General features: G+C 42.6%; 1 protein-coding gene across 8 annotated transcripts in view; it reads right to left on the bottom strand.

The window, feature by feature from the left end:
• Robo1 (roundabout guidance receptor 1) overlaps nt 1–13,411 on the bottom strand; it is a 1,022,024-nt gene that overhangs the window by 27,600 nt on the left and 981,013 nt on the right. For all 8 annotated transcript variants that reach the window (XM_029470376.2, XM_085832285.1, XM_085832284.1 and 5 more), the window contains one exon: nt 12,914–13,162. In XM_029470376.2, the coding sequence (XP_029326236.1) occupies nt 12,914–13,162 (249 nt within the window). The remainder of the gene's footprint in view (nt 1–12,913; nt 13,163–13,411) is intronic.

Genomic DNA, 13,411 nt, shown 5'->3' with positions numbered 1-13,411 from the left:
GATAGGAATGGATCGATTCGCATTCTTCTACATGTTAACAACCAGTTGTGCCAGCACCATTTGTTGAAAATGCTGTCTTTCTTCCACTGGATGTTTTTAGCTCCCTTGTCGAGGATCAAGTGACCATAGGTGTGTGGGTTCATTTCTGGGTCTTCAATTCTATTCCATTGGTCTATTTGTCTGTCATTATACCAGTACCATGCAGTTTTTATCACAATTGCTCTGTAGTAGAGCTTTAGGTCCGGCATGGTGATTCCACCAGAGGTTCTTTTATCCTTGAGAAGAGTTTTTGCTATCCTAGGTTTTTTGTTATTCCAGATGAATTTGCAGATTGCACTTTCTAATTCGTTGAAGAATTGATTTGGAATTTTGATGGGGATTGCATTGAATCTGTAGATTGCTTTTGGCAAGATAGCCATTTTTACAATGTTGATCCTGCCAATCCATGAGCATGGGAGATCTTTCCATCTTCTGAGATCTTCTATAATTTCTTTCTTCAGAGACTTGAAGTTTTTATTATACAGATCTTTCACTTCCTTAGTTAGAGTCACGCCAAGATATTTTATATTATTTGTGACTATTGAGAAGGGTGTTGTTTCCCTAATTTCTTTCTCAGCCTGTTTATTCTTTGTGTAGAGAAAGGCCATTGATTTGTTTGAGTTAATTTTATATCCAGCTACTTCACCGAAGCTGTTTATCAGGCTTAGGAGTTCTCTGGTGGAATTTTTAGGGTCACTTATATATACTATCATATCATCTGCAAAAAGTGATATTTTGACTTCATCTTTTCCAATTTGTATCCCTTTGATCTCCTTTTGTTGTCGAATTGCTCTGGCTAGGACTTCAAGTACAATGTTGAATAGGTATGGAGAAAGTGGACAGCCTTGTCTAGTCCCTGATTTTAGAGGGATTGCTTCAAGCTTCTCACCATTTACTTTGATGTTGGCTACTGGTTTGCTGTAGATTGCTTTTATCATGTTTAGGTATGGGCCTTGAATTCCTGATCTTTCCAAGACTTTTATCATGAATGGGTGTTGGATCTTGTCAAATGCTTTTTCCGCATCTAACGAGATGACCATGTGGTTTTTGTCTTTGAGTTTGTTTATATACTGGATTACGTTGATGGATTTCCGTATATTGAACCATCCCTGCATCCCTGGGATGAAACCTACTTGGTCAGGATGGATGATTGTTTTGATGTGTTCTTGGATTCGGTTAGCAAGAACTTTATTGAGGATTTTTGCATCAATATTCATAAGGGATATTGGTCTGAAGTTTTCTATCTTTGTTGGGTCTTTTTGTGGTTTAGGTATCAGAGTAATTGTGGCTTCATAGAATGAGTTGGGTAGAGTACCTTCTGTTTCTATTTTGTGGAATAGTTTGTGAAGAACTGGGATTAGATCTTCTTTGAAGGTCTGATAGAACTCTGCACTAAACCCATCTGGTCCTGGGCTTTTTTTAGTTGGGAGACTATTAATGACTGCTTCTATTTCTTTGGGGGATATAGGGCTGTTTAGATCATTAACCTGATCTTGATTCAACTTTGGTACCTGGTATCTGTCTAGGAACTTCTCCATTTCATCCAGGTTCTCCAGTTTTGTTGAGTATAGCCTTTGGTAGAAGGATCTGATGGTGTTTTGGATGTCTTCAGGATCTGTTGTTATGTCTCCTTTTTCATTTCTGATTTTGTTAATTAGGATGCTTTCCCTGTGCCCTCTAGTGAGTCTGGCTAAGGGTTTATCTATCTTGTTGATTTTCTCAAAGAACCAGCTCCTTGATTGGTTGATTCTTTGAATAGTTTTTCTTGTTTCCACTTGGTTGATTTCACCCCTGAGTTTGATTATTTCCTGCCGTCTACTCCTCTTGGGTGAATTTGCTTCCTTTTGTTCTAGTGCTTTCAGGTGTGTTGTCAAGCTGCTAATGTGTGCTCTCTCTAGTTTCCTTTTGGAGGCACTCAGAGCTATGAGTTTTCCTCTTAGAAATGCTTTCATTGCATCCCATAAGTTTGGGTATGTTGTGGCTTCATTTTCATTGAACTCTAAAAAGTCCTTAATTTCTTTCTTTATTCCTTCCTTGACCAAGGTATCATTGAGAAGAGTGTTGTTCAGTTTCCACGTGAAGGTTGGCTTTCTATTATTTATTTTGTTATTGAAGATCAGCCTTAGTCCATGGTGATCTGATAGGATGCATGGGACAATTTCAATATTTTTATATCTGTTGAGGCCTGCTTTGTGACCAATTATGTGGTCAATTTTGGAGAAGGTACCATGAGGTGCTGAGAAGAAGGTATATCCTTTTGTTTTAGGATAGAATGTTCTGTAGATATCTGCCAGATCCATTTGATTCATAATTTCTCTTAGTTTCACTGTGTCCCTGTTTAGTTTCTGTTTCCATGATCTGTCCATTGGTGAAAGTGGTGTGTTGAAGTCTCCCACTATTATTGTATGAGGTGCAATGTGTGCTTTGAGCTTTACTAAAGTTTCTTTAATGAATGTGGCTGCCTTTGTATTTGGAGCATAGATATTCAGGATTGATAGTTCCTCTTGGAGGATTTTACCTTTGATGAGTATGAAGTGTCCCTCCCTGTCTTTTTTAATGACTTTGGGTTGGAAGTCAATCTTATCAGATATTAGAATGGCTACTCCAGCTTGTTTCTTCATGCCATTTGCTTGGAAAATTGTTTTCCAGCCTTTCATTCTGAGGTAGTGTCTATCCTTTTCTCTGAGATGAGTTTCCTGTAAGCAGCAAAATGTTGGGTCTTGTTTGTGTAGCCAGTTTGTTAGTCTATGTCTTTTTATCGGGGAGTTGAGTCCATTGATATTAAGAGATATTAAGGAAAAGTAATTGTTGTTTCCTGTTATTTTTGTTGTTAAAGTTGGCATTTTGTTCTTGTGGCTGTCTTCTTTTAGGTTTGTTGAGGGATTACCTTCTTGTTGTTTCTAGGGCATGGTTCCTGTCCTTGTATTGGTTTTTTTCTGTTATTATCCTTTGAAGGGCTGGATTCGTGGAGAGATAATGTGTGAATTTGGTTTTGTCGTGGAATACTTTGGTTTCTCCATCTATGTTAATTGAGAGTTTGGCTGGGTATAGTAGCCTGGGCTGGAATTTGTGTTCTTTTAGTGTCTGTATAACATCCGTCCAGGATCTTCTGGCTTTCATAGTCTCTGGTGAAAAATCTGGTGTAATTCTGATAGGCTTGCCTTTATATGTTACTTGGCCTTTTTCTCTTACTGCTTTTAGTATTCTATCTTTATTTAGAGCATTTGTTGCTCTGATTATTATGTGTCGGGAGGTATTTCTTTTCTGGTCCAGTCTATTTGGAGTTCTGTAGGCTTCTTGTATGTTCATGGGCATCTCTTTCTTTAGATTTGGGAAGTTTTCTTCTATAATTTTGTTGAAGATGTTTGCTGGTCCTTTGAGTTGAAAATCTTCATTCTCATCCACTCCTATTATCCGTAGGTTTGGTCTTCTCATTGCGTCCTGTATTTCTTGGATGTTTTGAGTTAGGATCTTTTTGCATTTTACATTTTCCTTGATTGTTGTGCCGATGTTCTCTATGGAATCTTCTGCACCTGAGATTCTCTCTTCCATCTCTTGTATTCTGTTGCTGATGCTCGTATCTATGGTTCCAGATTTCTTTCCTAGGGTTTCTATCTCCAGTGTTGCCTCATTTTGGGTTTTCTTTATTGTGTCTACTTCCCTTTTTAGGTCTAGTATGGTTTTGTTCATTTCCATCATCTGTTTGGATGTGTTTTCCTGTTTTTCTGTAAGGACTTCTACCTGTTTGATTATGTTATCGTGTTTTTCTTTAAGGATTTGTAACTCTTTAGCAGTGTTCTCCTGCAATTCTTTAAGGGATTTTTGTGCTTTCTCTTTATTGTCTTCTGCCTGTTTAGCAGTGTTCTCCTGCATTTCTTTAAGTGTGTTATTAAAGTCCTTCTTGAAGTTCTCTATCATCATCAGGAGATATGCTTTTAAATCCGTGTCTAGCTTTTCCGGTGTGTTGGGGTGCCCTGGACTGGGCGAAGTGGGGGTGCTGGGTTCTGATGATGGTGAGTGGTCTTGGTTTCTGTTAGTAAGATTATTACGTTTACCTTTCGCCATCTGGTAATCTCTGGGGTTAGTTGTTATCGTTGTCACTGTTTAAAGATTGGAGCAGAAGCTGTGTTCCACTCACCAGCAGTCTCTAAATCCTGCGGCGGGGGTCGTGGGTAGCTGACGGTACCCCGGTGCTGGTCCAGCCGGAAGAGGCTTGTGGTCCTACACAGGCCGTTTTTCTGCTTCCCTAACTAATCAGTCTCTGGTCCCGCGTGCAATTGGATTGGAGCAGAAGCTGTGTTCCACTCTCCAGAAGTCTTAAGATCCTGTGGTGGGTGTTGTGGGTAGCTGGTGAGTGTCAGCCGACCCTGTGCCCCAGCTGCCCCGGTGCTTTTCTGACCGGAAGAGGGTTGTGGCCCTATGTAGGCCGGATTTCTCTCTCCCCAACCAGAGCAGTCTCAGGTCCTGCGTGATTGGACTGGAACAGAAGCTGTGTTCCACTCACCAGCAGTCCCAAAATCCTGCGGTGGGGGTCGTGGGTAGCTGGCGGGTGTCAGGCAACCCTGCGCTCCCGCTACCCTGGCGCTGATCCGGCTGGATGAGGCCTGTGGCCCTACTCAGGCCGGTTTCTGCTTCCCTAACTAATGCAGTCTCAGGTCCCGCGCAATTGGATTGGAGCAGAAGCTGTGTTCCACTCACCAGCAGTCCCAAAATCCTGCGGCGGGGGTCGTGGGTAGCTGGCGGGTGTCAGACAACCCTGCGCTCCCGCTACCCTGGCGCTGATCTGGCCGGATGAGGCCTGTGGCCCTACTCAGGCCGATTTCTGCTTCCCTAACTAATGCAGTCTCAGGTCCCGCGTGCAATTGGATTGGAGCAGAAGCTGTGTTCCACTCACCAGAAGTCTTAAGATCCTGTGGCGGGTGTTGTGGGCAGTTGGCGAGTGTCAGCAGACCCTGTGCCCCAGCTGCCCCGGTGCTTTTCTGACCGGAAGAGGGTTGTGGCCCTATGTAGGCCGGATTTCTCTCTCCCCAACCAGAGCAGTCTCAGGTCCCGCGTGATTGGACTGGAACAGAAGCTGTGTTCCACTCACCAGCAGTCCCAAAATCCTGCGGTGGGGGTCGTGGGTAGCTGGCGGGTGTCAGGCAACCCTGCGCTCCCGCTACCCCGGCGCTGATCCGGCTGGATGAGGCCTGTGGCCCTACTCAGGCCGGTTTCTGCTTCCCTAACTAATGCAGTCTCAGGTCCCGCGCAATTGGATTGGAGCAGAAGCTGTGTTCCACTCACCAGAAGTCTTAAGATCCTGTGGCGGGTGTTGTGGGCAGTTGGAGAGTGTCAGCAGACCCTGCGCCCCAGCTGCCCAGGTGCTTTTCTGACCGGAAGAGGGTTGTGGCCCTATGTAGGCCGGATTTCTCTCTCCCCAACCAGAGCAGTCTCAGGTCCCGCGTGATTGGACTGGAGCAGAAGCTGTGTTCCACTCACCAGCAGTCCCAAAATCCTGCGGCGGGGGTCTTGGGTAGCTGGCGGGTGTCAGGCAACCCTGTGCTCCTGCTACCCTGGCGCTGATCCGGCCGGATGAGGCCTGTGGCCCTACTCAGGCTGGTTTCTGCTTCCCTAACTAATGCAGTCTCAGGTCCCGCGCAATTGGATTGGACTACTTCTATTTTTGAGAGTCTCTTAGTAGTCTGCAGTTCATCTGAAAAGGCTATACTGGTTGGCCAGGAATCAGCTTTAGTCTGCTCCAGACTACAATTACAGGTTCTCAACCTTCCTTTTAATACAGTTTCTCATGTTATGATGAACCCCAACCATAAAACTATTTTTGTGTCTGATTCGAAACTGTAATTTTGCCCAAGAATTTCATAAATTCATTGTTTTTAATAGCTGAGTAGTACTCCATTGTGTAAATGTACCACATTTTCTGTATCCATTCCTCTGTTGAGGCACATCTGGGTTCTTTCCAGCTTCTGGCTATTATAAATAAGGCTGCTATGAACATAGTGGAGCATGTGTCCTTATTACCAGTTGGAATATCTTCTGGGTAGTTATGAAATTCTTGGGAAAATGGATGTATCTGGAGGGCATCATCCTGAGTGAGGTAACACAATCACAAAAGAAGTCACTTGATATGCACTCACTGATAAGTGGATATTAGCCCAGAAACTTAGAATACCCAAGATAAAATTTGAAAAGCACAACAAAATCAAGAAGAAGGAAGACCAAAGCATGGGTACTTCATTCCTCCTTACAATAGGGAACAAAATACCCATGGAAGGAGTTACAGAGACAAAGTTTGGAGCTAAGACGAAAGGATGGACCATCCAGAGACTACCCCACCTGGAGATCCATTCCATAACCAGCCACCAAACGAAGACACTATTGCACATGCCAGCAAGATTTTGCTGAAAGGACCCTGATATAGGTGTCTCATGTGAGGCTATGCCAGTGCCTGGCAAATACAGAAGTGGATGCTCACAGTCATCTATTGGATGGAACACAGGGTCCCCAATGGAGGAGCTAGAGAAAGTACACAAGGAGCTGAAGGGGTCTGCAACCCTATAGGTGGAACAACAATATGAACTAACCAGTACATAGACAGCTCCTGTCTCTAGCTGCATTTGTAGCAGAAGATGGCCTAGTCAGCCATCATTGGGAAGAGAGGCCCCTTGGTCTTGCAAACTTTATATGCCCCAGTACAGGGGAATGCCAGGGCCAAGAAGTGGGAGTGGGTGGGTAGGGAGCAGGGCAGGGAGGAGGGTATAGGGGACTTTTGAGATAACATTTGAAATGTAAATGAAGAAAATACCTAATAAAAAATGAAAAAAAACCTAATTTTGCTACTGTTATGAATCATAATGTAAATATCTGGATTTTAAGATGGTCTGAGGTGGCCCCTGTGAAAGGGTTAGTCAACACTCCAAAGGGGTCTTGACCCACAGAGTGAGAACCACTGCTCTACAGGCCTAAGGTAACAAAAAGAAGCCACCTTGCCTAGCTTATGTTTACATAGATTCTGCAGAGAAAAGTCAGGTCCTCATGTTTTCAAGATAAGAATTTTACCAAGTAAATTATCTCCGCAGCCCAACAATGTGAGCCTTTACATTCTTACTAAATATCATGATGTTATAACTGACTTCAAAGCTCTTCTTAAATATATTTCATAGTATTTATTTGTGCCCCTAATCAATAGATATAAAGCCAATTAATATATGTATTTTCACATTTACTATACCTATTATGATAAATATGCTAGATATTTAAATCAATGAGAACATTATCAGTAAAAAAAATTAGGGGGAACACTTTACATTTTAGACATAATGCTTTTATATAACAAATATAGATAACAAATATGTTAAGATAATTTTAGATAACAAATATGTTAAGTATGTATCTATTTTAGACGGTATTTTTCAATGTATCTTAATAATCCCCCCTACTCCAAATGATGTTCTAAAATGAAAATCTCGTCATGAAAAGGATTTTAATCTTTAATCTTTTAATCTTTTGGATAGGTCATGCAAGTTCTTTAAACAATACAATATAGCAGAGTGTTTTAGTTAGGGTTTTACACGATGACCAAGGTAAGTCTTATAAAAAGCAACATTTAATTGGGGCTGGCTTACAGATTCAGAGGTTCAGTCCATTATCATCAAGGTGGGATCATGGCAGCATCTAGACAGGCATGGGACAGGCAGAGCTGAGAGTTCTACATCTTCATCTGAAGGCTGCTAGTAGAAGACTGACTTCCAGGCAGCTAGAATGAGGGTCTTAAGCTCTTCCCCCCCACAGTGACACATCTACTCCAACAAGGCCACAGCTAATAGTGCCAGTCCCTGGACCAAGCATATACAAACCATCACTCAGAGGTTAAGATATGCCCCAGTTCTGAATGTGGTTCTTGCTTGGTCTGAACACTTTCTTGCCCTGACTTGAAGCCAGTTACCACCTAAAAAGTACCAATTTCCTGAGGCTCTATGCTATGTGAAGCCTGGTGTGTGGGAGAAGGGTGTAGTGTGTGGGATGCAGAGAATAGGTGAAAGACAGAGGAGCCACCAAGGCCTGGACCATCATGGATGTGAGTTAAGAACCAAGTCACTGACAGGGCAGCTTTCAGCCCCAACAGCTGAACTGTGATGGAGTAGTCACATGAATGTTTTTAGAATCCCTGACTTTTGAACATTATAAAATAGTTTCATCAGGTGACCAGATTTTACAAGGGTATTTTTAGATAGCAATATAAGTATGAACTTTAGCATTATATTATGAATTGTGATGGATAAAATAGACATGATAGTTTATACAAGCTTGGAAGACACAACCAATCACATGCTCTAAAGAGGCCCCAGGACAGAGGGCATATGGAACTCAAGAGTGTCTAAATCCATACTGAAATAGCACAGAAAGAGGATCGGACATTCATTCTTCAATCTAAAGGATGCATGGGTATTAGGTCAAAAAAAGGGGGACTTAGGGTTCTAGGAGGATGGTTTACAACCTGCAAAGTTCTTGGTGTGAGCAAGAACAGAGATCATGCCTGAAGTGAGAGAAACTTCCTGATGACAGCAAAGGCACTGACAATGGGTTGAAGGATGAAGTTACTGAAGGACAGGTCACAGGATGTCCCGACTGCTTCTCCTGACGAATTTTGCTTCTATTTCTAGGAAGAAGGGAAGCCACCAAAGGTCTTTAAGCAGTCTGAACTTCATTAACATGCCTTGGCAGAGTCAGTAGCAACTGATCAAGAAGCAACTACAGCAAGAGAGCATTTAGTGGAACATGACTCCAACATAGTCAAGGGAGAATGGCTGGCTAAAGAAAGTACATTAAGACTGGTGTCTTGTGTATGACTTGTGTATAACATGCCAGAGCGATATTGAGGTAGTAAAAACTTTGAGGAAAACAAGCACTTGGATATATGGGTCTACTTGGATATAAAATGAGAACTGGAGAGAAATAACCATCCCTTATGAGTGCTACAACAATGGAGAGGCGTGGTGATGGGAAACAGAACACATCTGTTTGACAGACGCAGATCTGAACAGGCAGGGGGAGGAGAGGAGGCTGCACTCAAGATTTAACTCCAGATGAGACTCCAGCATTGCTCGTTCACTCCCTGAAAAGGCAGACACCACGCAAACACCAACACTAGGGGACAGGCTAAGTAAATCCGTATGATACTTAGCACAAGTATCTGTGTTAAAGATGACCAGGGTAGAAATCACACTGCAGTGGATGCAGCAGCTTGTACAATAACACTAACAGATGGAGCTTTTGAAGCAACGGGAAGATGTGCAGAGATAATGGCTTATGGGGCTCTTCTCTGTGTACCTATCTTTTATTTTATTTTTTGAGATTATAAAATAATAACACCATTTTTTTCTTCCCTTTCCTTCCTCAAAACACCCCTCCCGACTAAACCTCTGAACATGATTATCCGAATACATAGATTATTGGCACTTTTATATTTTCTACATTGCCAGAAAGTGGATCTTGATTTTTGAAAACATTCTATAATAAACATAAAACATATGTTTGTTCCAAAAAAGCAATAAGAGGTCTTAACTTTTTTTTACAGTCTGTTTTCTTCGACTCTGTGCATATCTAGGAAGTCACGTCCATATCCCTTCATGGACCAAGCATAATAGCTCACAAGTCATTGAGTTGTGAGGCCCGGGAGTTCTCAGGGAGTGTTTAATTCAAATAGAGGAACAGATACAGATGCCAAAGCAAGTAGCCACAGGATCAGTGTGAGAGCTGAGGTGTGAACAGACTGGTGCTCCCTCCCTTATCTAAGGCTCTCAGAACAGGCAGAAAGAATGCAGGAGCCAGAAGAGTAGACAGTCTGCTGTGAGACTCTGTTTCCTAGGGATGCCAGAAGCTACATCCATGTTGCACCAACATGACTGCTGAAACAGCAGCTGAAGGAGGAGGACACCAACACATATTCTAGCATGAACCTGGAAAGCGGAAGAGGCCTCAAGCCTGCGAGAAGAAACACAGGGTGCCAAGGCATGCTGAGAACGGGGGAGACAGCCTTCCTCGGAGGAGAGCACTGCGACCATTTATCCAGTTCCAAATGGTCAACCCTGAAAACATACATACAAGTAACATTCTATAGATTAAGCAGGGTTTATGTATGTATTCAGGAATATGTATTTTCGTAACAACAATTAATAGGAAAAGAGGGCATGAATTTGCCAGAGAGCAAGGAGAGGTCTATGGGAGGATTCCAACAGAGGAAGGGGAGGAGAAATGATGTAATTATAATCTCAAACAAGTAAGGAAAAACATAATTAAAGGACAAAAATGTTGCTTGGTTTCCCCCCAGGCAGCAGAAGACAGCTTTGGTGATGGAGCAGCCAGAGTTATAAGAGTGAGAAACAATGTTTGCCATGTTGTAAAGTATCAGGACCTGTGCTGTGACCCAAAGGTAAATCCAGGGAATTTCAAACGGATGAGAGTAGAAAAGAGGGTATGCTCAGGGAGCAAGGAAAAGGTAGACAAAAGGAGGAGATCTAAGGGCTTCAAACGCTGTGCTAGGCTGGAATGACTGACTCAATGGGAGAAACATCTAGAAAGATAAGGAGGGAGGAGTAGGATGGAGGGGGGATGGAAGAGACAGATGAGAGAGCACTTTTTAAGGGTGCCAGGGGATTTTTAAATTTTTGGTTTGTTCCTCTTGCTTTTGTTTGGAATTGGGCTGGAGACTTGTACAGGCAGGTGTAGAAATGGAAGCCACAAAAACAATGTCAAGAGCCACTTTGGAGTTACATTAAAGGAAACAGGTTGTTAAAATTAAGGGGCAATAGGAAAACAATAGAAGATAAATCAGAGGATAATTGATATAAAAAGTACAGAAGAGTTTGTTTTAATTTTGCATATGCCCTTATATGTTACATTTTTTCATATACTGGCTGAAATAATACAGTTGATAATTCTACATAAAATAGCCATGGAGCTCAAGAAACACAGGAAGATATTTTAACACTCAGGAAGAAAAGTCGAGGATGATGGCTAACTAAATTTGACAGGTCTCAGAATATTCCTAGTGGATGATTCAATTAATAGGGTGAGCACACCATTTGCTGAAAATGGCCTGTCCCAGACACTTAATATACATTGTTTATTTTATTCCCAGCACAGCCCATAATATGCTATCCCAGCAGGAAGAGGAGCATGAAGCTCCAGAGGTAGGTGTATGCAGCAACCTAGTACAAGCCCAGATGCAGGGGGCCACGGGTGTGAATGGGAACCCGGAAGTGGGGAGTTAAGCCATCACATTAAACAGCAGGGCAGAGGGTGGGGCTGGGGTGGGGATGGGGTAGGCCATGACCTAGCAGGCAGGACACCTCAGAATGAGAAGAGAGGGTTAAAGGGAGAAAGCTTTCAAAGCAGGAAGTTCGGGATTGGCAGAGGACCGGGAAGTAAGAACATGGCAGAGAAAACCTCACTCACTTTTATTTCACAGGAACGTGGAAAACATTACGTAGGCAAGACACAGGATAGGCTAGCCGGAGTTGGGTGTGGCAGCCTCCATCTATAACTCCTGTACTAGCGAGGTCAAGGTTGGGGAATTATCACAAGCTCAAGGCCAGCCTGAGACATACACACCGATCTGGTCTCATCAGAACAATATATAACCAAGTAACTGAGTGAACAAATAAACCGCCGCCACTACCACCACCACCAAAAAAAGGCTGCAGGCTAATCTGGACCACAGCATCCCACTGGCAACCCAGAGGGGTGTAGCTAGGCAACAGGAAATTTAGGTAATTTTAGAGAATGAAAGAATGCTGAGGTATTTCTGAGCTTAATGGTGTCTATTAGCGCCTCATTGGCTTTTAATAAGAATAGCCGAGATGCTCTGTGACCTTAATAGGGAAAAGAGATGCCTTATTTGTTCTCAATCTTCATACAGTTGCAAGGATTAATTCTATTCTTCTTAAATATACAGCAAACCAATTCTACACACACACACACACACACACACACACACCCCTCCATCACACATAAGAAGGTTTGAAAATCCCCTTTTGTAGAGAGCATGTGATTTAAATTTGGAAATAACTTCTTAAGATACTTAGTAAGCATAGCAAATTGTGTTTTAATCTTCAGGGTAAAATTCAAGCAGCACATGATAGAATATTTTATTTAAGAACCTTGAAGGAAAAAATCTTCTGAAGCAAATACTGTGTTCAGTTCTAAAGGATATTAGGAATCAGAAAAATGATTGATATGTCATGTGTCAAGGGCAATAAAATGGTACACGCAAAAATCATCAACATGAAAAGTTAACACGAATCAGTTTTTATGTGGTAGAAACAGCACGTATACTCACTGCATGTGATAAAATGGATTGTTAGCCATGTTCAAGAGATTTAAAAAGCCCATACATCAGCATGGTCACACGCACATGGACTGTTAGTAGGTATTCCAGATGGACATTTAAACCAAAATTAAGATATATGAAGTCACCATACAATAAATATACCAACCCTTTATAAATGATATTTTGCTGGGTTTAGGAGAGAACTTTTTTTTTTCTTCCATAGACTAACGAAGCATCTTGTCCATACATGGAAAAACTATAGCATGAAACATTTACCATTAAGAACAGAGGACTTACGTGGGAGAGGTGCTCATGAATTTATATCATAAGTGGTCGAATGTTTGGGTCCACGTTATTTTCTGGTTACTAGTTCACGGGTTTCGAGAGTCAACAGTATTAGTTGGTAAGGTCCACTATCTGTATGGGCTAGTAACCCAAGAAATGGTTCACGTGACTCTAAAATTGTTTCCTGGCACAAGGCCCAAACAACTATCTCTGAGGAGGAGAAATCGTGATTGGCCACCAAAGCAGCCAATGAGAACATACCTCCTGTCTGGTGGGTGGGGCATGTGCCCGAGGTCCTCCGGACAATCCTGTAACATGGGCTGGAGCTCTTCCTGGGGAGAAGGGGTGAGAGTGGCCGTGGATTGGTGGCTGTAGGACACAGCAGCTGGAGAAGAAGCTGCCCCCCGGACAGGGGGAGTGGGGCCTCTTTCATCTTCCTCTTCCTCTAATTCATCCTGTTGCAAATACATCCGCGCAGGTGGCACAGGACAGGGCATTTCTTGATCATAGCTATGACAGATGACAAAAACGTGCAGTAAATGGTTTGTATTAGAAAGTGAGGGGTTTGGAACCGATCTGCTTTTTAGAGCTGTTCTGGGTCTTACTAAAGAATTACTGTTGGAAGTTATCAGAGCACACAACAGCATCGTATAGAGGCTGGGGGAGGGGGGTGTCTCATGGTGGGAAATAGCTTCGCAGAGCTGTTTTAGTGCATCTTCAATGCATTTGTGGGATTCTAGCTCTGACACTCCACAGGAC

This window comes from Mus caroli, unplaced genomic scaffold, assembly GCF_978045245.1.
Source record: "Mus caroli unplaced genomic scaffold, Mus_caroli_1 scaffold_17, whole genome shotgun sequence".
NCBI lineage: Eukaryota > Metazoa > Chordata > Mammalia > Rodentia > Muridae > Mus > Mus caroli.
The sequence above is the reverse complement of the archived record's forward strand: the minus strand, read 5'-3'. Positions and strand labels throughout refer to the sequence as shown.